This window comes from Seriola dumerili, unplaced genomic scaffold (assembly GCF_002260705.1).
Source record: "Seriola dumerili isolate Sdu_G_001 unplaced genomic scaffold, Sdu_1.0 BDQW01000295.1, whole genome shotgun sequence".
Taxonomy (NCBI): domain Eukaryota; kingdom Metazoa; phylum Chordata; class Actinopteri; order Carangiformes; family Carangidae; genus Seriola; species Seriola dumerili.
The window spans coordinates 431,609-456,330 of NW_019174550.1; the positions used below are offsets into that span (position 1 = coordinate 431,609).

Sequence of the window (24,722 nt, forward strand, 5' to 3'; positions counted from 1 at the left end):
TTTCAGTTTCATTACTGTCTGTTTTTACTGGCTCCCTATCGTAGATTATAGTGCTGTCTCAACGTGCTCGCAATGATTTGGGGGTTTCCAATTTGTTCTTGTCAGTCAAATTTCCATCTCCCACTTCCTTGACTGGGAATCAAATATCTGGGTTAGAGAGGATCGACACAGGATGTGAGAATGTGGTGGGATTTGATGATTCATGTGGTTTTTAAAAAACCAACACCATGTAAAGCCTGGTCTCCGCTGCGCTGTCAAACAGTGCTAACGGGGCCAGATGTTATTCATGGCACCTTGTTTCCTTGTTTAAGAACATTTCTGCAATAATTATCTGCACTGTCGCTGCCAGCACAGATGATTTGTCAGCTAAACTGTAGTTTCCAATAAACGAAGTGAAGCATTTGATTTAGTGGTGTCGAGCTGATCCTGGCGGATTGGGGCCTCGACTGCCACAGCGGGATGACTTGAAATGCACCTGGCACCACGGATAATCCTCCCCTGCGCTCTGTTTTACTTTGGCTATCGCCTCTTTCACACTTTCGCTATTGGCTGTTTTTATGTTGCTAATCCACCTTCAATTTGTCTTCCTCTCCCGCCTTTTCCTTCCCCGCGTCTCTCCGTTTCGGGGCAGCTGGTAGCCGTCAGAGAGATGAGGCAAAAGTAGTTCCTCTAATATAAACTGAAGGATGACATTTCCTCCCTCTCTGCTCTCCATCTTCTCTTACTCTTCTTCCACCTCTATCTCCTTCTCCGTCTCGCTCCTTCCCACCTCTCCCTCTCCCTCTGCCCCCATCCTCTTCCTCCTCTCCCTCTCATCAATGCCTTTTCTCACATGGTCCCTTCTCTCCAGAGTTATTGCTCCTTAATTTCTTGCAACAACAGTTGTAATCTCCCTCATTCTCTCTCTTGGCGTGGGAAAGTGGGCAGGAAGCTGCTCAGACTGGGAGATGGGGGTCTTGGGGAATTTCGTCGCCCCCTCTTCTCCCTCTTCCTCCCACTCCTCCCAGTCCTCTTCCCCTTTTCCCTGAATTCTGCTCTCTCCCTCTGACCTCCTTCCTGCCCCTCCCTCCTTCCCTTAAGGTGTGCAGGTCATGTCAATAGCACCTGTGCTTTTAGACACTTGCCCCCAGGGATGTAATTGAGTCGCCACACAACTGCAATTTAGCCTCTAATGGTGTAGAATTGATTTCACATACCTTGGATTAAGGGACACACACACGCGTGCGCACGCACGCACACACACACACACACACACACACACACACACACACACACACGCACACGCACACCGCAAACACTTACTCTAGTGTGTGGAGATGTTAGCTGTGACATGATTTTAACAAACACCCCAGGGTGCTGCTCGGGTGTCACCACAGTCTCTGTAACTGGAGTTGCTTGAGGTGTGAAAGTGATTTGACCTGTGTCAATCCAATATAAGAAGAAGTGATTGTTGTGGGTTTTATACTGGGATTAAAGAACAGTTTTATTTGATTTTCTGTATTGATTAATGTGTACATTTATTTTTTCTGATTGATTGATTGAATAGCACCAAAGCTAAATTCACTTTCTTGCTGAGGGCTAGAGGAGAGGGTCGATACCACTCTCAGATCTGTTGAATATGAACCTTCTGTACAACGTGAAGGAAGCTAGCTTAGCTTAGCTTAGCTTAGCTTAGCGTGAAGAATGGAGGCAGAGGGGATGTTAGTCTCACCTCTAAAGCTAACTAATTTAGTTCTCGTTAGCGTATCCAAAATCTGAAATGTGACTTGTGTTTTTAATGTAGTGTCGGCTTCTTACTCTTCTTCTGAACCGTGTGTGTTTTATGTGTGTGTGTGTGTGTGTAAATAAATCAGCTGAATTGTTAGAATGATTGTTGGCAGGTAGAAGTAGAGATCTACTAGAGATTATCTCCCTGGCTCAAGTCAAACATCCAGAAGGAATTAACTTGGAACATTTACATAACACACACACATGCAGGAGGTCATTCTTGCACACACACCCAGTGAGCAGTTTGCAGGGGAAGTTGAGTGTGTCAGTCGATAATGTGACAGCTTCCTCCCTCTTTCTCCAAACTCCTTTTGGTTTCTTTACTTTCGCTTGGTCACGTTTTATTTTCTGTTGACATTATCTGTCAGTGCACATGGCAGAGCGGTCCTCATTTTCACTCTCTCTCTTCCTCACACACATGCACGCACGTACACACAGGCTCACACAAACAGCATGAAAATTCACTTCTTCACTGTATGATGAACTGAGACACACTGCATGGTATCGAATCCATTGTTTAAGCAGATGCTTCCTCCAAAATTTGTGTTTCTGTGTGGGTGTGTGCACAGTGTCCTGTTTTTTATCTCTGCCTAGCTAATGAAGCTGCGACAATGTGTGTGTCAGCAGCATGGCTGAAAATGACACAACTTTAAAGTGTAATTCAGTTTTTTGACAACTTTGGTTTTATTTTCAAAACTAATAACAGGTCACTCACAAAGTTTACTGATGAGATCTGTATCATTGGTAACAATATAAAAAATGATTATGTAAATTATTAGGTGAACTTGGTATATATCTATTGTAAACATTAATCACAGTATACAGACCAAATTGGCTCAACATTGACAATCCTTACTAGCTGCAGTGTTTACATGCCACTCTTTGGTATCGCGTCAGTGATTTAAAAAAAAAAAAAAAAAACAGCTACACCAGCTACTATCCACAACTTTTGCCCGATGGAAAACCAAAAAAGACAAGTAGCCGGTACCAGGCACTGTAGGGCTATATGTGTTCTGTCTGAATACACCAGAGCTCATTAATTGAGACAATATATCTTGTTTTTTTCCTCCAAATTTGCAGAAAAACCAAAGTGTAAAAACAACAAGTCATAGTTTCCACATGCTGCTGGGACTGTTTCTCACTGGGACAGTGACTTCTGGAGTCTTCTCGTCACTCGCTGCTTCCAGTGTCTGTGCTTAGCTAAGCTAGCTGGCTGCTATCTCCGGCTTCATATTCAGCTTGCAAGCATCAGTTTTCTCATCCGTCTCTAGGCAAGAAAGAAAATAAGCGTATTTCCTTAAATGCTGAGCTATTCCTTTTAACTTCACACACTCGCACATAGCTGTGCTTTCTTCCCACCTTCTCTGACTACTTTTCATGTTTTGCTTTTGTGTGTGCGTCTGTGTGTGTCTGTGTATGTGTGTTAGTGGGCTGCAGGCAGCAGCACACTCAGGTTTGTGTAGTTACTTCACCCCTACTGATCTATGTGTGTTTGTGTTTTGTGAATGATTTATGATTCTTGCAACTATTTTTGGTGTGTGTGTGTGTGTGTGTGTGTGTGTGTGTGTGTGTGTGTGTGTGTGTGTGTGTTGTGTGTGTGTGTGTGTGTGTGTGTGTGAGAGAGAGAGACCCAGTTCAGCTTGTATTTATTTGCATTTTAGACATTTGGAATGACTGTTTTGTTTATGTGTGCGCTCATTCTATTGATGTTCAACTTGTTTTTGCCTTTCTTCTCATAAATGGTGATGTTTTTCCATCCTCATATATTTAGATGTCACTTCTCTTTCATGTTTTATTGTCCCTCTCTCTCTGTATTCTTCTCTGTGTGGACTCTAATATTTCACTGATTACAAATCACTCTGGGTCAGTTTGTCAGATAAGTGGTTAAAATGTGAACATTAATGTACTCTCACTTGTTCACTCTCTTCATTGTCGCTCTCTCCAGACCACAGAAGTATGAAACAACTGAGTGAGGAAGAGAGACAAAGAGTAAAAGAGAGAGATAAACAGATAAAGGAAGGAGCGATAGAGGAGGAGGGGCAGAGAGAGAGAGTGACATCCTATTGATATACACAGAGGAAATATTACGAGGTGACAGAGACAGAGTTATAGAGCATCCCATGCTTCACAGGGGTATTAAGTGTCTCCATCCTTCTCCTTCTCTAAACACCTTGCCAACTCTCCCATCGCAGCCATAAAATAGTTTGAAGTTCTCTTTGTTCTAGTTCTACGATGTTTCTGTGTTCTTTAAAGTCCTCTCCTCTCGTCTCCTCTCCTCTCATCTCCTCCCCTCTCCTCTCCTCTCCTCTCTTCCCCTCTGCACTGATTGGCCGGTTGGGTCACAGCCAAGTGGTACAGGGTGGAGACGTATGCTGTCCTGGCACCGTGTGTGTGTGTGTGTGTGTGTGTGTGTGTGTGTGTGTGTGTGTGTTTGTTCACAAGGATCAGTTTTCTGTATGCCGTCATCATGTGCCATTTGATAAGTGCCGTGATTGGTCATTCAAGACATATTTAGCTGCGGTCATCTTTCAAACACACACACACACACACACACACATACACTGGCGCGTCACAGGAAAGGAGTGGTGCTCTCTTGATTGTTTAGTTGCCCTTTCATATTTTTCTAATCTTGGGAAAATGAATGGAGTAGAGTGGCAGGGCTGGAGGGAGGAGGGGAAGTGGAAAGTCAATCAAAGAAATGAAGGAAGGAAAAGAGTTAGTGAGTGAAGGCCTAATCAAAGTGCAGTAACATTTACCGTACTTGTGTTTAGTGCCTAAATATAGACTAACCTAATAACAATTGCTGGATCAAAACCACCCATGCACGAAACTGTTGAACAACAACAAGTTAGATACTTTGGAAGATACCGTGTGAGAAATTGTTATCCAAAGCAACGGTCCAACATTTTGGGAAATACGCTTATTCACTTTCTTGTAGAGTAAAATGAGAAGATTCATCCGGATAAACACGAGGCTACAGCCAACAGCCGGTTAGCTCAGTATCATGACTGGAGCACGTCTCAAGCTCACTCGCAACATTACATGTTACATATCTTGTTTATTTAATCCATATAAAAACCAAAGTGTAAAAATAAAGAGTTGCATTTTTACCAGGAGGGTATTTGTGGGACTATTTCTTGGCGGTGTGCAGTGACCTCTGGGAGGAAGGAAATCTCAACTTGCTGTTTTTACACTTTGATTTTTCTATGGATTAAACAAACAAGATAGTTTAGTGGAAACCTACAGGAATTTTTTTGGGTGAATTTTCGTTACCGTTAGACAGAGCCAGGCTGTTTCCAGCCTTTATCTTACGCCAAGCTAATCGTCAGCTCCATATTTACTGCAGAGACATCAGAGTAGTACCGATCGTCTCATCTAACTCAGTAAGAAAGGGAATAAGGATACCTGCCAAAATGTAAAGCTATTCATTTGAGTGTAATGGTGGGATTAATGTTTCTAGAGGTTGGAGCATTTTATCTCTCGTCTGGCACTTTTAAATGCTATTAAATATTAAATGTTCAGTGTGCTCATCTGGTATTTATTATTTAATTTCAGTGCAAATCAGTGAACGTCTGTACTCAAACTTATAGGAGTGAGAGACACTGGGTGAATGTTGATTACTGGAAATGTCTTTATGTCATTAAGACTCAGTTCATTCTTATTCTTTGAAACAGCAATTGCAAAAACAGTCTGAATGGATCAGAGGAGTGGTATATTTAAATAATTCAATAATGTAGAAACGTCAGCAGTGATGGTTTTGATATCACATTCTGAGAATCAAAGAGGGAGACTGAACTTCTTCTGGACTCAGTTAGAACTGAATGCTCTGCAGCAAGACGCACTTTGTTTCGAGCAAAGGGTGTGACTCAGCTTTTCTCAGCTGGAAAAACTCCTCTATCAGCTAACCTGTCCCTGTAATCCACAGCTTGGTGCAACAAGTTCACAACAATCTGCAGAAGGGGTGTGGGAGTGCATTCTGGGAAATGTAGGAAACCACTAACTGAGACAGAAGTCCACGAGGCATGCTGAGGGAAAGTTGGTCCACAAAAACAGTAAATTAAAGTAAATTATAGCACTTTATCACGATGTGACTCCTGGAAAACTCTCACCCAGACTCATTTGGAGCAATAATGAGCCTGCAGCCGAGTCTGAAGTGATAAATGGAGCGAGTTGTGTTTGGGCTTTGCACTGAGAGATGAATGGAGCGCTATAGCTGCCATGACTAGCTAAATATTACACAGTGAAACACACAGATACACACACGCTAACTGAGCAGAAGGCCGGAATATGTTAGGAATGTGCTCTCGGTGATGACCGACCTTCACACGGACACATGCACACACACCCTGTGCTCAGATACACAGCTATGTGCAAAAACACACACATTCCACTTCACATTCACACACTTTTCTGATCACATGCTGACACATTTGTTCTCGTCTTGGGTGAAGATTTGCTCATGAAGAATTGCTCACACTTCTGTGTCACTATCTACTGTGCACTGACTGACAAGGCTTTTCCCCCCCCCCACACACACACACACACACACACACACACACACACACACACCCTATCTTGCTCAACGGGTCAGGATGTTTCACAAGTCAGGACCTGCATTTCGAGGATATGCCTGTGTGCATATTGCTGCATCTGTGTGTGTCTGTGAGTATATTGTACATTACTAGCCTCTGAGAAAATGTTAACTGTCAAACACACACACACACAGGCCACAGTCAAAGTTGTAGTCTCATTACTGTGGTCTCCAAGGAGTCACTATGGCAATAGCAGAATGAAACCACGGCCTGTGGGAGAGGAGGTGTGTGTGTGTGTGTGTGTGTGTGTGTGTGTGTGTGTGTGTGTGTGTGTGTGTGTGTGTGTGTGTGTGTGTGTGTGTGTGTGTCCTTCAGACCCAGAAGCACTTTATTCCCCCAGGAAGTAAGTTACTCTCGATAGGCCAATCAAAGTACAGAGTTTAATGCAATTGGTCCAACACTTCTGACCTTTATTACTCGCCAACCCCAGGGGAGCAGAGCGCCTGCAGGGCGATGACGTCACGGCTAGAGTGAAATAACGAAAGAAGGAATGAGGAAGGCGTGAATTTCAATACTTCAGCCAAGGAAAGTGACTTTATGAGTTTGTCTTTGTTGTTGTTTTTGGAAAGAAAATATGGGTAGAACATGGATAAAACAAGTTTGACAAAGTGACAAACAGTCACACTCAGATAAAGAATAACAGGAAGAGGGACGTAAACATTTAATGTTTTCTTTTTCATTAATGAAACATGTTATGATACATGAAAAAAAATTAATTATGTCCTAAAGATGCACTGAATCCCATAGCAAAGCCACACAGAGATGCAGAGGAAGATGAGGAGAGAAAGAAAATAGAAGATGAGTGATATGGATGAAGTAAGACAGCTCAGGGAGTGAGTGCAGGGCTAAACAAATATTTACAGTGCATCCTGCTCTGTGTTTATGGCTAGGTTTATGACCACACTCACCACACCTCCTGTCCATCCCTGCCATTTTTGTCTCTCTCTTCCTCTCTACTTCCAGACAGCATTATCCTCATAGGTTGAACGGGCAGTTTTCTGTGTGTGTGTGTGTGTGTGTGTGTGTGTGTGTGTCTTTTTGGCTTGTTTGCATGTGTGAACATTTTTGTTGCAGCATCAGTCATGCAGATTTGCTCCAAAGACGCGTGTGTGCACAGAGTTCTCCAAATGTTCTCTATAAATATCAACTATTTCTCTGTCTGTTTTCAACTGTCTCACACACACTCACACAAACACACACACAGAGTTCATATGTCAGTGGTTGTGTTTTATGTCTAGAGAACCAGGGAAGTCTGATAAAAGATAAATAAAAGAGGATTTTATGGAGGGAGGAGAAAGGCTAGACAGAGCATTAGGTTTTAGCCTGAGGAATTAATTTCAACACAGACTTTTATTCAAGTTTTTCTTCCTTTGCCCATCCATCTAAAAACAGACTCCACTGGCATTTTCTGCTTCTCACACAAATCAACATAAAACTGGCATCTCACACCAGCATGCTGCATAAACATGCTTGCCCCCATTATAAGTTCTCTGTTCCTTTTTTTGTAAATGTTTCATAAATTATCTGAAGTTTGGAGCAAATAGCCTCCAGCTCAGTCTTTATCTCATACAAATATATTAGACTCAAACATCTACAGCCACGCTAGCAGCTCCATGAAGCTGTACATAGGCACAGTGTTGCTTTTGAGCTAAATGCTAACGCTATCATACCTGTAAACTGCTCACCTTTTTCAGTGTCACTGTAATGATAATGAGAACATTAAAGAAGTTAGCATTTCAGGTCAGCAGTGCTTGGAGCAAAATGCCAACATCAGCATGCTAACATGTTCATAATGACAGTGCTAACCTGTTTAGCAGGCACTGTATACTGTTACCATGGTGACTATCTTAACAAACGTGCCAATTAGTACTTGACAAACTGTACACCTGAGGCCGGTGGGAATGTCCTTAGTTTTGTAGGTATTTGGTCAAATTTTCACCTGATGCTGATGCTATAAGTTTAGTGATCACCACAGTGATTACAATTCACCTTGAGCGGGACATGAAGGTCGGTGACAAATTTCATGGCAGTCAATCCGATAATTGTTGAGACATTTCACTTAAAACCACAAAATCAACCTCATAGTGGTGCGAAAAAGAGAAAAACCAGGATCACCAAAGTCTGAATAGTACCTGGTCTTGGAACCATGAATGTATGTTACTGAGATATTTATGTCAGGACCAAAGTGGTGGACCAACTGACTGACACTACTATCCCTACAACAGCATGGCTAAAATATGGTGTACGTACAGTATGATTTTTAAAAAGGAAATGACCCACTCTTCCCCTGAGCATACTCTCACTTATTCCTCTTCCCTTTATTGTCACCAGGGACATGAATAATACGCCCTAGTAACATATTCATAAATGTAGAGATTGCTAATGCTAATGCTGGTTTTCTGTCCTCCACAAACTCTTCTACTCCACAAGTGATGACATCTTCTGTCATCTGTCTTTTAGGAGGTGGAGATTCTGGACATCAGCAACATCAGAGACACCAGAACAGGAAAGTACGCCAAACAACCAAAGGTTGGTAGTGTGTGTGTTTGTTTGTGTGTGTGTGTGAGAGAGAGAGAGAGAGAGAGAGAGAGACAGAGGGACGGAAGCTGTCACCTCCTGCTGTGGATAACTTTGTCCTCTGACCAGCAATGTAATGCTCAAGTGTCACTGTCACCAAAAGATGTGTGTGTGTCCACTGTATGTGTGTGTTTCCTCTCTCAGCTGATGGTGCAAAGGTGACAGAGTGCTAATGAGCCTGCTGACAGATGGACTGTCAGACAGGAAGTGATATAACCAGGGACTGTTGACAAGGAAGTCATTGTGTAAGAGCGTAGAACTGGCTGACAGGGACACTGATATAAAGCCGCGCATTAGTGGTAAACAGTTCAAACATGGATGTGTTGACATAGTGCAGGCTCGTGGATTTGTTTGGGAAAAGATATAACAAAGTGCTTTTACATTATTACTTTAATTACATTTTATGAATCTGTGATTAAAGGAATAAACACTAAAATCTTGTTTTGCTTTCAGTCAGCATATAAAAGGGTAGAAGCCTTTTATTATGTATGAAAAACTGCATGTTCAGGACTTTAGGTAGCGACAGTTTGACACTTAAGGGTGTTGTGTAAAAAGTGAATTTTATGGCTGTAATATGGTGATGAAATGTTTATGAGTAAACTGCTGAGTAATGTTAAAAGGCAGCATTCAGGAGAGCTACGGCAAAAAAATTTACCATATTTACCCAAGTAAAAAAAACCCTCACCTATCACTAGTGATATCTGGCTCTGCAGATCCCTTTGGTTTTGGTTTGCCCAGGTTATCAGATGAGATTTCTGCCTCCACCCAAATGCAACTATTTCTATATTCACAGCATTAAAAAATAAGTTTTATGCTGCTATAATCAATATTTTTATATTCACAATGGATCATAACAGTTATGTTGAGCCTCAGCTCTTTAACTCATTGTTTTGGTTGTATGGTGTGCAACTTCACCGCTCTCATTAGCATTGTTTAAAGCCACAGCTGAAAAAAAGCTCTCATAAATTGACTGTATGCTGCCAGCCCAGCAGTAAACAGCAGACAGACACTGGCGATGAGCTGATGGAGGTAGTGGAGCATTTAGCAGCTATAGAGCCAGACTTTTCCCTCAGGAGCTGGTAGAGATCAGAGTGAATATGTTGTTGGGTTGTTGTTTCATAACTGCTGGTTGTTTAAATTAGCAAGTGTTCACTAAGTTCACCATATCAGCTTTTGTAAGATGATGATATTTCATTGTTGTATTTTCAGCTCTTTGGTCTTCAGTCAGTTAATACAGGTTCAAAAAAAGTTCAAAAGCAACATTTACATCCAGAAGCAGGGGTTCCTGTCACTCTGGAAAATCCAAAGAACACTGTCAACAGTTTTACGAGGATGATTTGTTTGGTGGAAAGTAGTTCCAAAGAAAATTCTTCATAATGAGGCCTGTGGATTGTCTTCAGTAACACAGACATTTTCTGGAAAGACAGGTCGCTGTTGATGTTTTTAATTTTTTTTATTTAGTCATTTTGGGTAAACGGATCCTTTAAACTCTTGCTTGCTGTTTAATGACACTGTACATTTTGTACACTGCTCTGGCAGTCATCCATGTTAATTTATTTAATTGAAATGAAAGAGAGACATGATAGAGAGGGTGTGATGGAGAGAATGCATAATTGATAGGGAGACATTGAGTGTTCAAGCGACTTGGTGGTAGAGAGAGAGTCGTCTAAAAGGGAGGAAAGAGTCGTTTGGTTAATTAGATCAGAGTGCTACACCACATGCATCACATTTACTGTTCTCAGGAGACAGAGAGATGGGCGAAGATCGGATGTAGAATGAAGGATGTAGAATTCGTATGCACGAGTCAAACCAGGTTAAGGTCAATGAAGAGTGTGCGTCATGTTTAAATTCAGTGTAATAAAATGTCCCAAAACGTACATAAGAATACCGGTGTGTGTGTGTTTGTGTGTGTAAGGAACCGAAGCTGCGAGAGGTGCTGGGCTTTGGTAAGGGCGACAATGTAGAAGGGAAACTGGTAACTGTCGTCCATGGCAACGACCTGGTCAACATCTCCTTCCTCAACTTCCAGGCCATGCAGGAAGATACAGCCAAGGTAACCATGGAAGCCACTATTCTATAATCTACTCATTTAACTTATATTTGCATATTATATTTCTTCCTTTTTCTCTTCCTTCCTTATTTTCTTCCTTTCATGTCCTTTCTTCCTTGTTTCCCCCCTCTAGTTGACTTTCTTTCCTCAGGCCATATGCTGATTACTCCATTTACGATGTTGACACAGAGGCGTACATGTTTAGGAGTTGTAAAGAGGGATTATTTCCTCTGTGTGTGTGTGTGTGTCTGTTTCACTTAGTTTTGACATCAGACGAACAGTCAAACAAGCCTGTTTTATCTTCTCATTCCTGCCTCTGTGTGTGTGTGTGTGTGTGTGTGTTTGTGTTTCCAGATTTGGACTGATGAGCTGTTCACTTTGGCTACAAACATACTTTCCCAGAATGCATCACGGAACACCTTCCTCTTGAAAGCGTAAGACGTTGTGTGCCTTATCTTGACCTTAGGCAGCTGTTAGATTTGGGATCAGTATTTTTCTATGCTCACGTTTTCTGTCTGTTTCAGGTACACTAAGTTAAAGCTGCAGGTGAATCAGGATGGGAAGATTCCAGTGAAGAAGTGAGAAACACGCACACCAACCACTTATTAAACTCTATACAGAATTTTAAACACCAGTGCCCTTCACTTCTTCTTTCTTTTCCTCTTCTCTGTCTCTCTTTCACTTTCTCTTGGCTCTTCTTAAGTTCACCTCTAATTTATCTCTATTCACTGTCTGACACTTGATGCTGACTCATACAAATCTGATCCTCTCAGACTCTTTTGACCTGATTTTTATGATGAGATATCCTCAGCATGATGAGAGGTTTTAACTCTTACCCTTATCTCTCCAAACTCTCTCTGTCTTCCAGTATTCTCAAGATGTTTTCAGATAAAAAGAGAGTGGAGACGGCTCTGGAGCAGTGCATTCTCGTCAATAACAGGGTAATCATCTAAAGCAATCACTGACCACAGAGCTACTCAAGATATATGTGTGTATTGTGTTGGTTCATTCATGACAACAACAGGTCGAAAAAGATGCAACTCATAGTCTTTCACTCTAGGGTGTTACATAGCATTCCTTGAATGCCTTTGCAAGACAGGTAAAAAATAAAATAAAATGAGAAAATTGCATTTTAATTAACTGCCAACGAAAGTGACAAGTTTTGATTTTTGATTTTTGTACACCTTAGTTCATGGGCTTTAGAGGCACTGGCTACCTTAAGACTGACAAAGGCTAACTGTTTCCCTCTTTTTCCAGTCTTTGTGCTATGCTAAGCTAACTAACAAATGTGATATCAGTCTTATCATCTAACTTTTGGCAGGAAAGCAAAAATAAGCATATTTCACAAAATCTCATTCTATTCCTTCAAAGCTACTTGTTGACTCTGAGATTGCATAAAAGCTAGTAAGCAAACAAGCAGAGAAGTTAACATTGTTAGCTAAAACTAATGAATGAATGAATGAATGGATTTTTATTTACTAAGTAATGAATAAACATATTAGCAGCTGAAACTGTTTTTTAAGCTAGTTTTAAGCTTGAAATGCACACTTGACTAAAGCAACTGAACATTGATACTGACATCAATACATATTTAATTGTATGAAACAAAAGGTAATAATATGATAACATCCAATCTGTTCAATTGAACACATTTGGAACATGAGAGATGGGCTCATCTGATAGGGATGTGGGATGTAAGACAAACTTATCTCTACTGATATCTGGCCTCACTGATACTTTTCACCAGGTTTATGTGTCAACAAGGGTCAGATATTTTTGTCTTGTCTGTCAAAGTTGAGGATCAGGGGAAAACAGTAAAATCTGGTTCCTTAAACAAGTTCATTGTTTAAACTGAGACTCCTAAAAGATGAATTTAATTAGTTTTAAGCACAAAAAAAGAAAATCAGAATGAACAATCAGTTTTTCCCAAGTTTTGACTTCCCAGAAAGAGCAAAGGTGGTTTATAACTTCATTCATTCTTTCAAACATGAGAGTCCAATGAAAATATTAGTTCTGTGCTTTTCATCGTCTGCATTGTCAAAATCTTTGCTCGTGTTTGCAGTGTAAGGTACCACAGGCCTGTGGTTTGGTAGGTAAAACAAGGTTTCTTGTGTTTTGATCAGTCATTGCAATCTTTCCCAAAAATCAGTTTGGAGTCACAAGACATTTCTTTTAGAATAAGAGACCAGATTGTGCAAACTGCACTGTCAGCATTTCTCCATATATTGTTCAGCTCTTGCGCCCTCGGCTGGTTACATAGAAGAAGACACGCAGTGGGAAGAGAAGGATCTGAGCCACGACCTAAAATCATGGCGCTTTAGAAAGCAAATAGAGCCTATAGCCTTTACAATACTTAACACTTTAGTGTACGTATGTCTTTTGTTTTTTTTAAAACTTGTAGTTGAAGGCAGATGGCTGCTGAGAGGCTGACTGACTGTCAACAGGATCTAACTGTCTCTGCAGCTACTATGCCTCTGTGTTAGTGTGTCGACCTCTTCACTGTCCCACAGAGACTTTAAATCTGTAAATCTAACAAAAATGAGAAGTCTATAAACGAAGACAGGAAATAGCAGCAAAATGCCCCTCTTGTTTTTGAGGAAATCCAGCAACAAAGCAGGGGTTTAATGTCTTTGGGATCAGCAGTGAAGACCTGAATTATTTTCACAGACACAGTGGCGTGTTGGATCCAACATTTACATGTGTTAAACTTTGCATTGTATCCTCAGTGTGGTCATTTTCTCTCTCCCTCCATTACCTTTGTACATGGCCCTCTATGTTCTCTTCCTGCAGTCAGAGGGAATAAAGCCAGATGATTTCTCATGGGAGGCCTTCCAGAAGTTTCTCGACAGCCTCTGTCTGCGGCCTGAGATACAAAGCATCTTTGAGGAAAGGTATGTGACGCATAAATAATGCTTTAACAAACACATGCTGAGATTTTCCATTTAGTTTTTTTCCCATTCCCTTTTGCCAGAATAAAATTTTGACCTCCACCTTCAGTCCTTTCATGATGACTTTTATTTTTAAGTTTCTCAGTGATACTTGCAGCCTATACACACACACACTCTTTTCAATACACTTCTCTCTTTGCTCCAGTGGCTCCAAAAGGAAACCGTTCATCTCTCTGGACCAGCTCATGGACTTCATCAACCGCAGGCAGCGAGACTCCAGACTGAACGAGGTGCTGTACCCCCCGCTGAAAAGAGAGCAGGTCCGACAGATCATGGAGAAATATGAGACCAACACCAGCCAGTTGGAGAGGGGTTAGTAACCGTGTGTGTGTGCGTTTTGCTTAAAGTCATCTTTCTATTTACATTTCAGGCATTTATATGCTCATATCCAGAGCAGTTTAAAACATGTGGATTTCATTTGCTCTGAATTATTGCAGATAAGAATCAGTTTCTGGTTCTTTTGCCTTCATTGTGATCCCAAAAGATCATCCGGTTCTCTCTAAGGAAGTGACCAGGACCTCCTCAAATAACCTTAGCCTTAAGAAGACTCCAGACTAATTAAATCATGTCATTTTGCTAGATAACAATAATTTTAAGTACATGTTGCTGTGTCGTCTTGTCGATTGTATCTGTTTGTCCTGAAGTGAGGTTTATCAGCAGCACCAGCAGCGGTCCGTTAGATAATTACAGGTTTATAGGTATCATTAAATCCTTGACTTTTATTACAGCAACGAGGAGCAGAGGTCGCTCTCTTCTAAAAATCTAGGCCATGGACTGACCAAGGCTGTTTCCCACTTTGCATCTGTTGTAAAACATCCAGAATGTGGGAGTCATTCACAAATCTGATTAATTGTCCCTCTACATGTCATCTGTTGATAAAAATGTACAAAACTTGGGGAGAATTGGAGCCATGGCAACCGTAGGCAGCTCTGCGAGGACACAGTTAAGCCAAAATCTGTAAGATGATCCACTATCCAGCGCACAGACCCAACCTGAAGCTGCCCTCCGAGTCTGTTGACTGTCTGTCCTAAAAACAGGAGCTTTCTTACTGTCTGTTAGATCAGATGACGTAAATTCATTTGATCGTCTTCCAGTCTTTGCCCCTCAAATCAAATCAGTCATTCAGCAAATGGATGCTGGTCAGACCAATTGAACCAGCTGTCAGAAACCAGTTTGACTGTTTTATTATTGAAGTATGTGAGCTCTGTCCCCTCCGTCTCTCCTGCAGACCAGATCAGTTTACAGGCTTTCAGTCGGTACCTGGGAGGAGAGGAAAACAGCATCGTGCCTCCGGAGAGGCTGGACATCATCGACGATATGAACCAACCGTTGTCTCACTACTTTATCAACTCCTCACACAACACATACCTCACAGGTAAATGCGCACTCACACAACACACGTACATCACATCTAATGACACACATAGTGGTATATAGCTTTATACTTAATCTTTTGGATGTGAAACCACCTTTCCCTCCCGTTTGTGTTTCCGCTCTCAGTGGGTCAGCTGACTGGTCTATCCTCAGTGGAGATGTACAGGCAGGTGCTTCTGACCGGCTGTCGCTGCGTCGAGCTGGACTGCTGGAAGGGTCGACCGCAAGATGAGGAGCCCTACATCACCCACGGGTTCACCATGACCACCGAGATCCCCTTCAAGGTGGGAGTCACTATGTTTTGACGGCTTGATCAGGTTGAGTTTGTTTAGGTTCTTGCTCTGATGTAACATTTACTCGGGGTGTTTACTAAGGGTATGAAATGTTTATGTGAGTTTTCCCTTTATGTAAATGTCTTTTTATTTTTTTTATCTTATCTCTGGCACCATACTGTATAAAAATGATTCAGTAAATCACAGATTTCATCTTATTTTTATGCCTACTCTTTAAATTTAGTTGATTGTTTATTGACTTTTATATACACATTAAAAAGCCCTGACAAGCAATTTCTCTGAAAATATAAAAATATATACAGAAATTTGCTGTGTGCTGCAAATTCTTTATGCAGAGATACTGGATGTGAAGGCAGCGACCACAGACTGTTAAATTGAAACAAAACTCTGTGGAGTATGTTGGCGTTTTATTCAGATAATTACACTTCCACCGTCTATCACAGAAAGTTAACAACCCCTTGTTTTATAACTGTATGAACAATGCAAAGTTCTGCTGATCAATTCATAAGCTATGAGTTTGTATATTTTGGTTATCGGCACTCATGAAGTGCCCAACAATCTGAGGAAATGTTCATTTCAATGAGAAATTTAATTCAGTTTTTAATTGTCTGATTCTCTCCACGACTGCAGGAGGTGATTGAAGCGATAGCAGAGAGTGCGTTCAAGACCTCGCCGTACCCCGTCATCCTTTCCTTTGAAAACCACGTAGATTCGTAAGTCACGTCAGTGTGTATGTGCATGGATTCAGATCAACTAGTTTGCTCCAGACTTGTGTATTTTGGTTCATCCATTACTTTTTACAGTTTGCAGTTTAGTCTGATGTACTGATAACCAGACCAGATGCTAAAATTCAAAGCTTTTGATGAAATGTTTTCTTGAAAACGTGACGTTACAATGGCAGTTGATGAGTGTAGTTTAACTGACGTGTCTCATTTTGGCAGTTCAGAGAAAATCAGGAACTAACATGTGTGTTGTCCTGTCAGAGCCAAGCAGCAGGCCAAGATGGCAGAATACTGCAGGACCATCTTTGGAGACGCTCTGCTCATTGATCCACTGGAGAAATATCCGGTAAGACAGATCCTGTGTTATACTTCACTTTCAATATACTTTATACTTTATTAATGTAAATACCATTTACAACTGATTTTAGTCTGCATTACACGCATTTAGAGTGATTCTCACTGCCCTTGCTCAAAGAAGATTCACTACACACTAATATCCTTTTACTCCACAGTCATGGCGTTAACCAACTTACCACCATCAAATAAAATCAAACTGCGTGTGATATGCAGATTGGCTTATGATCTTGATCCTTTTATACCAAAACACAACATGTGAAGCACAGTGTTTCACCTCACAGCACAAAACAAAGTTCATGAAATAAAAGGCTCATCAACCTGACCGATGTCCCAGACTGAGTGTCACGGCTCTGAGACAGTTTAATAGATACTTTAATTTCTACTGGTGACAGGGGATTGATGTAACATGTCATGATGTGACGGGACATATATGTTTCACTCTAGTGTTTAGAGCTTGGATACACGGGCTAAATAGAGATTTGTGGGCACATGTACAAGACGTGCTGTTTTGTGTCTGAAGCAATTATATCTTCGTGTTTCAGGAGTCATCCTCCATGTGGGCGAGCGAGACGACTGTTAAACTAAACACAATCATTCACAGTTTTAAAAAAACAGCAAAGTTGTTGTTGATTTGGAATGAGTTTGGGTTGTGTTTATTTAGATTTATGAAACACTGTGGTTCTGTGAGTCCTGTGATCCTGTGATGTCGCAGTATTAAATTTGGATAATATGTTGTGGCTGCTAGTCTGCACATCTACTGTGACCTTTATCACAGGGCCTCATGATTACTCATAGACCAAAACAAGTTGTTCCTCTGTCAGTCCGTGCTTTTTCTTTCATCCCTTGATCTCTTCTGTTCAAAGGTTTCTAATGTTCTTGTCACATTCCAGAGTTGCTGACCTGTCCCTGCTCAGCTCTCTTACCATTAAAGATCTACTTTATTGTTCCTCTTTTTCAAAATCTGTTTTCTACTGTATCTCCTACGTGGCTTTAGCTGGTCCCCGGCCAGGCTCTCCCATCACCTCAGGAGATGCTGGGGAAGATTCTCATTAAAAACAAGAAGAAGCACCACCACCACCGGCCCTCGAGTGGCGGCAGCATACGACGCAGAGAGCTGGAGGAGCAGTCGTCGCCCAACAACGGTAGGTTCCACTTCTCTGGTTGTAATAACTGGTAAAAATCAGCTTCTGTTTGGAGGAATGAAAATCTGTAAAGTTCGACTATATATAGCTACTACACATCGATGTGCTGTGTTTGTTGTAGACTGTCCTCTGACAGACATTGAGGGGAGCCAGCTCCTGTCCAACGGGGAGGAGAAGCTGGCTGAGAGGATGGTCAAAGACTTGGAGCCTCGCAAATCCCTCGGTGGGTTGAAGAAGAAGAATGGACTGGATGGTTTACAGAGGCTGCAAGTGCGCGGCTGATTTTGTATTATTTGTTTTTGTCACATCCATCCAGGAGGTGAGGGAGAAAGCGAGGAGGATGAGGAGGATGAAGCAGTGACAGATCTGAAAAAGCCAAACACTGATGAGGTAAGACGCATCAGGAGCAGCACTCATAATGTTTGACTGGCTGATGGACTGATTGATGGATCAGTAGTATATGCCTCCCTCAGGGTACAGCCAGCAGTGAGGTGAACGCTACAGAGGAAATGTCAACTCTCGTCAACTACATCGAACCTGTCAAATTCAAGAGCTTCGAGGTGGCAACCAGTAAGTGTGTGTGGGAGTGACGCAGAGAGAGACGAAGACCTTGCAGCCTTGTTAGCTCTAAACGACTCTTGTGTGGAGCTCATTAGTCGGACAGGTTGCCTGCATGGACTCGTTTTTGGTTAATGATCCGTCTTGTCGCACATAAATGATCTTAATCAATCCCTGTACCTGTGTTGATCTTGCCTGTCAATCTTTCTCATGTTTTTTAATCACATCTCCACTCTTTCTTTTCTTCATTTTCTCTCCTCTCTTCGTCCTCCAGAGAGGAAGAAGTTCTTTGAGATGTCATCATTTGTGGAAACCAAAGGCATGGACACCCTGAAGAGCTCACCTATCGAGTTTGTCGAGTATCCTTGGAGGCTTGTGATTAAGTGAGAACCTGGGGGATACAGCTTGTGTGTATGTGGATAATCAGGACGCAGGCAGGTGACCTCTAGTCTTGACCTCTGACCTAAAAATCTGGAAAAGTGATGTTTGCCTTTTATCTGCTGCAATTTCCAAGTTGTAAGAAACCATGTGGGCAGACACAACGCCACCCTACATCTATGCTCAGCGTGATTCCTTAACAGCACTCCTCTAGGTACAATAAGAACCAGCTGAGCCGAATCTACCCTAAAGGCACGAGGGTGGACAGCTCCAACTACATGCCTCAGCTCTTCTGGAACGTCGGTTGCCAGATGGTGGCGCTTAACTTTCAGACTCTTGGTAAGTCCTGTTATTTTATTCTCAGACAGCAAGGAACTAGACGGCCTCAGCAGTTTGGTGAACAGTGTAGCTTTAAATATCCACAGGATCTTTTAAATGTTTGTGCTAAGTATAAATATTTCACTTGTCTGTGTTTTCCTTTTATATTTTCAGAACACTCCCACATTACATAAAATGATAAACAGACTTGTTCCACCGTGTTTCTCTTTCCCAGTTTTCATTTTTAAATTGCTTTTAGATCAACTATCTGATTGAATTCCAAGAAACATAAACAGGGTCTTTATAATGAACAGTCTGGCTTTCTAAAGCTGGCAGATGCTGTGGTAAATAATGATAATATAAAGTCTCCTCAGCCTTATAAATAATTTAACACTCAGAGAGGCCAACTTAAAGCTTCTCAACTCATCTTTATCTCTCTAAATCCCTCCATTCCTCTTTTTTATTGGCGTTCTCGCACCCTCCTCTATCGTATTCTCATCCCTCTTTCTCCCCCTCTCTTCTTCATCCCTTCATTCCTCTCTCCCAGACCTTCCTATGCAGCTCAACGTGGGGGTGTTTGAGTACAACGGCCGCAGCGGCTACCTGCTGAAACCAGAGTTCATGAGGAGGACGGACAAACACTTTGACCCTTTTACGGAGAACATAGTGGACGGGATCGTCGCCAATACAGTCAAAATCAGGGTGAGAGCAAAGCGCGCTTGATGTGTGTAACTGTGTGTTTAAAGGGATCGTTTGGACGTTTGCAAAAGTTGCCATAATAAACATGTATCATTTAAATTCCACTAGGTGATCTCAGGCCAGTTCCTGACAGACAAAAAGGTGGGCGTGTATGTAGAAGTGGACATATTCGGACTTCCCGCTGATACAAAGAGGAAGTACAGAACCAAAACATCTAATGGGAACTCTCTGGACCCCGTGTGGGATGATGAAATGTTTGTCTTCAATAAGGTAACGCTGTCTTTCTCACATCATTTTCTGTTGTTAAATGGACATAAATGTGGCGTGAACATTACCACCTCTCTCTCCAGGTGGTCCTCCCCACCCTGGCCTCTCTGAGGATAGCAGTGTTTGAAGAAAACGGCAAATTCATTGGCCACCGCATCCTTCCCGTGTCGGCTATTAGACCTGGTCAGTACACAACCACACACAAACACTCATAAACACACTCGTACTTTTAAGCATTTAGAGAGGTCCATTTTTTTTTAAGTTGAAGAAGAACCAACCACTGATGCACTGCATGTCAACACTCAGTGGAAACCTCCATTCATTTACATGTTGCTGTACCTAGTACCCAGCACCACTCTGCAGGAGTCATTCATTCATATGTTTCTTCCTTCCTTCCAGGCTACCACTACATCAACCTGAAGACTGAGCTGAACCAGTCCCTGCTCCTGTCCTCCCTGCTGGTTTACACTGAGGCCCAGGACTACATCCCCAATGAACACCAGGGTAAGAACACCACATTAACAACAGCGCACGACCCACTTAGGCCGCTTTACTTAACTCAGTCTGGACTTACTGTAAACTTCCCACCATTAAACAATAGTTTGGGAAATACTATTACCTTTATCTGTCTATTTCAACTGCTTATCCGTTATGTTTTTTAATGTTTGATTAATTATTTATTTATTTAGTTTAAAAGTAATGGATAAACAGTTGAAATAATTTGCAGATTGGCTAAATGGAATCTTATGAAGCCAAGATCAATACCACGCTCATGTCTGTATGGTAAATATGAAACAGCCGGTTAGCTTAGCTTAGCACATAGACTGTGAACAGGGGGAAACGGCTAACCTCTGTCCAGCAGTATTAACATTCACCTGCCAGTTCGTCTAAAGCTCATTAACACCATTAATCTACTTTGATTATTAGGCACAAAATCTGTGTAAAAACGACAAGTTGCAGCCTCACCAACCAGCGCACTGCCATGAAAAGGCGAGCTGAAGGAGTCCCGCACTTTCATTTTGCGATGTACTTGAACACTTGATGCTTGCTCTGACAGGCTCAAGGCTTCAATAGATGTGACTCTGGTCTTTACTAACACTGACAACTTGTTATGAAGTATGAACCTGATGGTATCCATGACATTAAGATACTCTTTGTTTTGTTTTGTGTCTGTTTATTCTCAGAGTACGCAGAGGCTCTGACCAACCCCATTAAGCATATCAGTCAGCTGCACAAGAGAGAGACACAGCTGGCTGTTCTCCTCGAGGACAACAGTGAGGTGAGCCGCATCTGTGACCCAAACGTTTCCCACACTCCCCCATTTTTGAAATAACTATACTCCACTGAGTCGGTAGTTAGTTATTCACTATGCGTTGTCTGATGCTTTTGTTGCAGCATGTCCCCGACCAGCCCAACAATGGCGAGACCAAGAAAGAGAGTGACATCATTCCAGGAGTTCGACATCCCTCCCCCTTCCACAACCCCCCTCCCTACCCATTGGATGAAGCCAGTGAGATGAAATTAGCCCCACCAGGTAGACACATCCACAAGCTGCCACAAACATTGTCTTAATGTCTACGTGTAACACGTGTGAATACTTTATGAATACCTACACCTGTCATTTATCTGCATTAATCCTCACTTGTTATCCTAAATGAATACATAATCAGACACTTTCCAGTAAAATGTCCATGTCTGTCATCTTTTTAATGCAATGATTTTGTGTGGTGTGTGAAAACTATGAGCATTTTTTTTAAATATTTTTCACTAGAAACAAGTGACACAATATTCATCTCCCAAAATGCCAGGTTTTCATGAGGGATTTTAGTATTTCATTGAATTTTTTTAAATGTTCCTTCATCCATTTCATGCATACTGTCTGTGTGCTTATCCTACTGTATGTATTTGTGTGTGTGTGTGCGTGTGTGCGCGTGTGCGCGTGTGTAGCACAAAGTCAGAAGGAGGACCTAATAGCCACTGTTCTGACAGGTAAGGTCATCCCAGCGCATCTGTTTCCACACAGAAATGAGTGAAATGACTTGTGTGTCACATACAGTATCGAGCTGCATGTAGAAAATGTCTTCTGTCATTTTTTAAGTGGCTGGTTGACCTGAAGATTTGCACTGGCGATTTGCTATAATTCTGTGTGTGTGTGTGTGTCTGTCCCTCAGACGTCCAGGTCCACTCTATAGAGGAGCTGAAGCAGCAGAAGAGTTATATGAAGCTGCTGAAGAAACAGAGCAAAGAGCTCAAAGACATGCGCAAGAAACACCTCAAGAAGGTACAAACAAACACACACACACACACACACACACACAGGCAGATATCTAACAGAACGGAAACACTGATATTATTTCTTTTGCTTGTGTGCCACAAAACAAATTGGTGTGTGTGTCTGTGTGTGTGTGTGTCTGTGTGTGTGTGTGTGTGTGTGTGTGTGTGTGTGTGTTTACACAGGTGTGGAAGCAGAGTAAGGAGCAGAAGAATCGGAGTAGCCAGCTTCAATCTGACTCCCAGAGGAGACGCAGTAGGATGGAGAAACATCTCAAACTTAGCATCAAGAAAAAGTAAGGATGGATGGATATATGGGGAGTATAAATAAATGTAAATATCAATTGATGCGGGAGGAGGAAATGAGGAAAACTAATCTTATAAAATACCTGGATAGAATGATGATGATGATGATGGAAATAGGTAGACTAAGGTAATAGACTTCAGAAGAGGAAGAAAAAGCTGATGACAGAGGGCGAGAAGGTCTTTTAAATACACACTTGTGTTGGAGTTGCACCTGGCCTAATTATCTGTGTCATTGTGTGTGTGCCCGTGTGTGTGTGTGCATGTGTGTGCGTGTGTGCTCAGCGAGCCCCAGGAGCCGGTGCAGCGCGAGCTGACAGCGTTGGATCAGGAGCTGGAGAAGCAGACGGTCCAGCTGAGGGAATGGCAGATGCAGGAGCTGCTGAAACTTCGACAAGAGCTTCACTCACTGGAGAAAGAGAAGCAACAAATACACCTACAAGAGGTAACAACAACGCACACCCCAGTCTTTGCACACTTATGCACAGTCAAGGTGACACTTGGAACAACATTCGGCTTCCTCCTGTGAATTCTTAAATACACACACACACACACACACACACACACACACACACACACACACACACACACACACACACACACATTAACACAGAGATCATCTCTAAGTGACCTCCAAGAAACTTTGTGGGACCTCTGTACATCTGCACAGTGATTCTCTGACAGGTGGTCGTCTGCTGTGGTGTGTTTTTAGGCCTTTCAGAAGTTAAAGGAGACGGCCCATGAATGCCAAGCAGTTCAGCTGAAGAAGCTCAAGGAGCTGTGTGAGAAGTAAGTGTGGCTGTTTCAACTTGCAATAGTTTGGAGAAGAGGAACTTGGACCCCAAAATGACTTTCTGCATTAGTTTATGTCACAGTGACGGTTCTATAGATTTTAAAACGGCCTTTGTCCCTTTTTTCCCAGACATTGGATTCACCACAAGCATCTGGGTTTTTTCAATAACATCTACAAAAATATAAAATGTTTCTCTAAATCTTGCTCTTTCTTTGGATGTAATGCTGATGTGTAACTGCATCTGCAGGGAGAAGAAAGAGCTCCAGAAGATCCTGGACAGGAAGCGACAAAACAGCATCAGCGAAGCCAAGACCCGCGACAAAGACAAGGCTGAAACGTAATAAACTTGTTTCTGTGTTCATGCACAGACGTTGATATGATTATTGGATATTTGGGCGGTCAGACCTTTTTCTCTTCATCTTCCTGTCTCACTCTGTAGGGAGCTGAATGAGATCAACAGGAAACATATTCAAGATTCTGTCGCCTTAATCCGCGGGGTAAGAGTCCACATTAGCGCATGCACTCTTATCACCAGCAGTCCTTGAGAATGTCCATTTATCTACTTTATAGTACATTTTTCTGCTGTTGTCATCAACTTTACTCCACTCTTCTCTCACATTATCTTCTTTTCCCTTCCTCTCTTACTTGCCTATCTTTTTGCCTCCTAATCCAATGTTGCCATCCTTCCTTCCCTCATCTGTATAATTTCTGTTTTTTTGCTGTTTTCACTTAAAACCCTCAATTCTTCTCTTCTTGTATTGTTTCTTCTTCCCTGCTTTCCTCCTTCTCCCCCCACATTTTCCTCAAATTTTCCTCCCATCCTCTCTTACCTCCTTCCCAAATCTTCCTCTCCTGTCACCTCTCTTTCCTCGCACCGCAGCTGGAGGAGGCTCAGAGCAGGAGACAGGAGAAGCTGATATTGAGGCAGCGGGAGTTGCTGCAGCACATAGACGAGGAACTTCCCCTGGTGAGGCAGCGCACACTGACTCACACACAAACTAACCCATTCAAGGGCAGAAGCAGTTCTGTTGTACTCCACTCTGCCCTAAAGCAAAAACACGCCACTGTTGCACTTACTGCTCTCTCTGTCAGCCAGCTGGAGCCACACCAAGCTAAAGCTAGCTGATGAGATAGCAACAGCCAGCCTCAGTAAAAAGTAAAACTAACTTTACTTTATGTATATATGTGTGTGTGTATATATGTATATGTATATATATATATATATGCTCGAAAAGGAGGAGAAGTGAAAAACTTTTCTAGTCCTACCTAGATGAGATGAGAAGATTGATACCACTCTCATGTCGGTACAAGTA

At 42.0% G+C, this 24,722-nt stretch overlaps 1 protein-coding gene across 1 annotated transcript in view; it reads left to right on the top strand.

The window, feature by feature from the left end:
* Nucleotides 1–24,722, top strand: part of plcb3 (phospholipase C beta 3) — a 48,214-nt gene that overhangs the window by 22,311 nt on the left and 1,181 nt on the right. Inside the window, exons 3-33 of the mRNA XM_022758365.1 lie at nt 8,820–8,888; nt 10,852–10,989; nt 11,341–11,420; nt 11,511–11,564; nt 11,855–11,927; nt 13,777–13,877; nt 14,080–14,246; nt 15,163–15,309; nt 15,435–15,592; nt 16,232–16,314; nt 16,585–16,669; nt 17,675–17,822; nt 17,944–18,045; nt 18,139–18,212; nt 18,296–18,392; nt 18,655–18,739; nt 18,973–19,097; nt 19,624–19,778; nt 19,884–20,045; nt 20,126–20,225; nt 20,442–20,546; nt 21,227–21,321; nt 21,438–21,576; nt 21,990–22,031; nt 22,214–22,323; nt 22,500–22,609; nt 22,902–23,061; nt 23,329–23,405; nt 23,657–23,746; nt 23,849–23,906; nt 24,290–24,376. Of these exons, the coding sequence (XP_022614086.1) occupies nt 8,820–8,888; nt 10,852–10,989; nt 11,341–11,420; nt 11,511–11,564; nt 11,855–11,927; nt 13,777–13,877; nt 14,080–14,246; nt 15,163–15,309; nt 15,435–15,592; nt 16,232–16,314; nt 16,585–16,669; nt 17,675–17,822; nt 17,944–18,045; nt 18,139–18,212; nt 18,296–18,392; nt 18,655–18,739; nt 18,973–19,097; nt 19,624–19,778; nt 19,884–20,045; nt 20,126–20,225; nt 20,442–20,546; nt 21,227–21,321; nt 21,438–21,576; nt 21,990–22,031; nt 22,214–22,323; nt 22,500–22,609; nt 22,902–23,061; nt 23,329–23,405; nt 23,657–23,746; nt 23,849–23,906; nt 24,290–24,376 (3,276 nt within the window). The remainder of the gene's footprint in view (nt 1–8,819; nt 8,889–10,851; nt 10,990–11,340; nt 11,421–11,510; nt 11,565–11,854; nt 11,928–13,776; nt 13,878–14,079; nt 14,247–15,162; nt 15,310–15,434; nt 15,593–16,231; nt 16,315–16,584; nt 16,670–17,674; nt 17,823–17,943; nt 18,046–18,138; nt 18,213–18,295; nt 18,393–18,654; nt 18,740–18,972; nt 19,098–19,623; nt 19,779–19,883; nt 20,046–20,125; nt 20,226–20,441; nt 20,547–21,226; nt 21,322–21,437; nt 21,577–21,989; nt 22,032–22,213; nt 22,324–22,499; nt 22,610–22,901; nt 23,062–23,328; nt 23,406–23,656; nt 23,747–23,848; nt 23,907–24,289; nt 24,377–24,722) is intronic.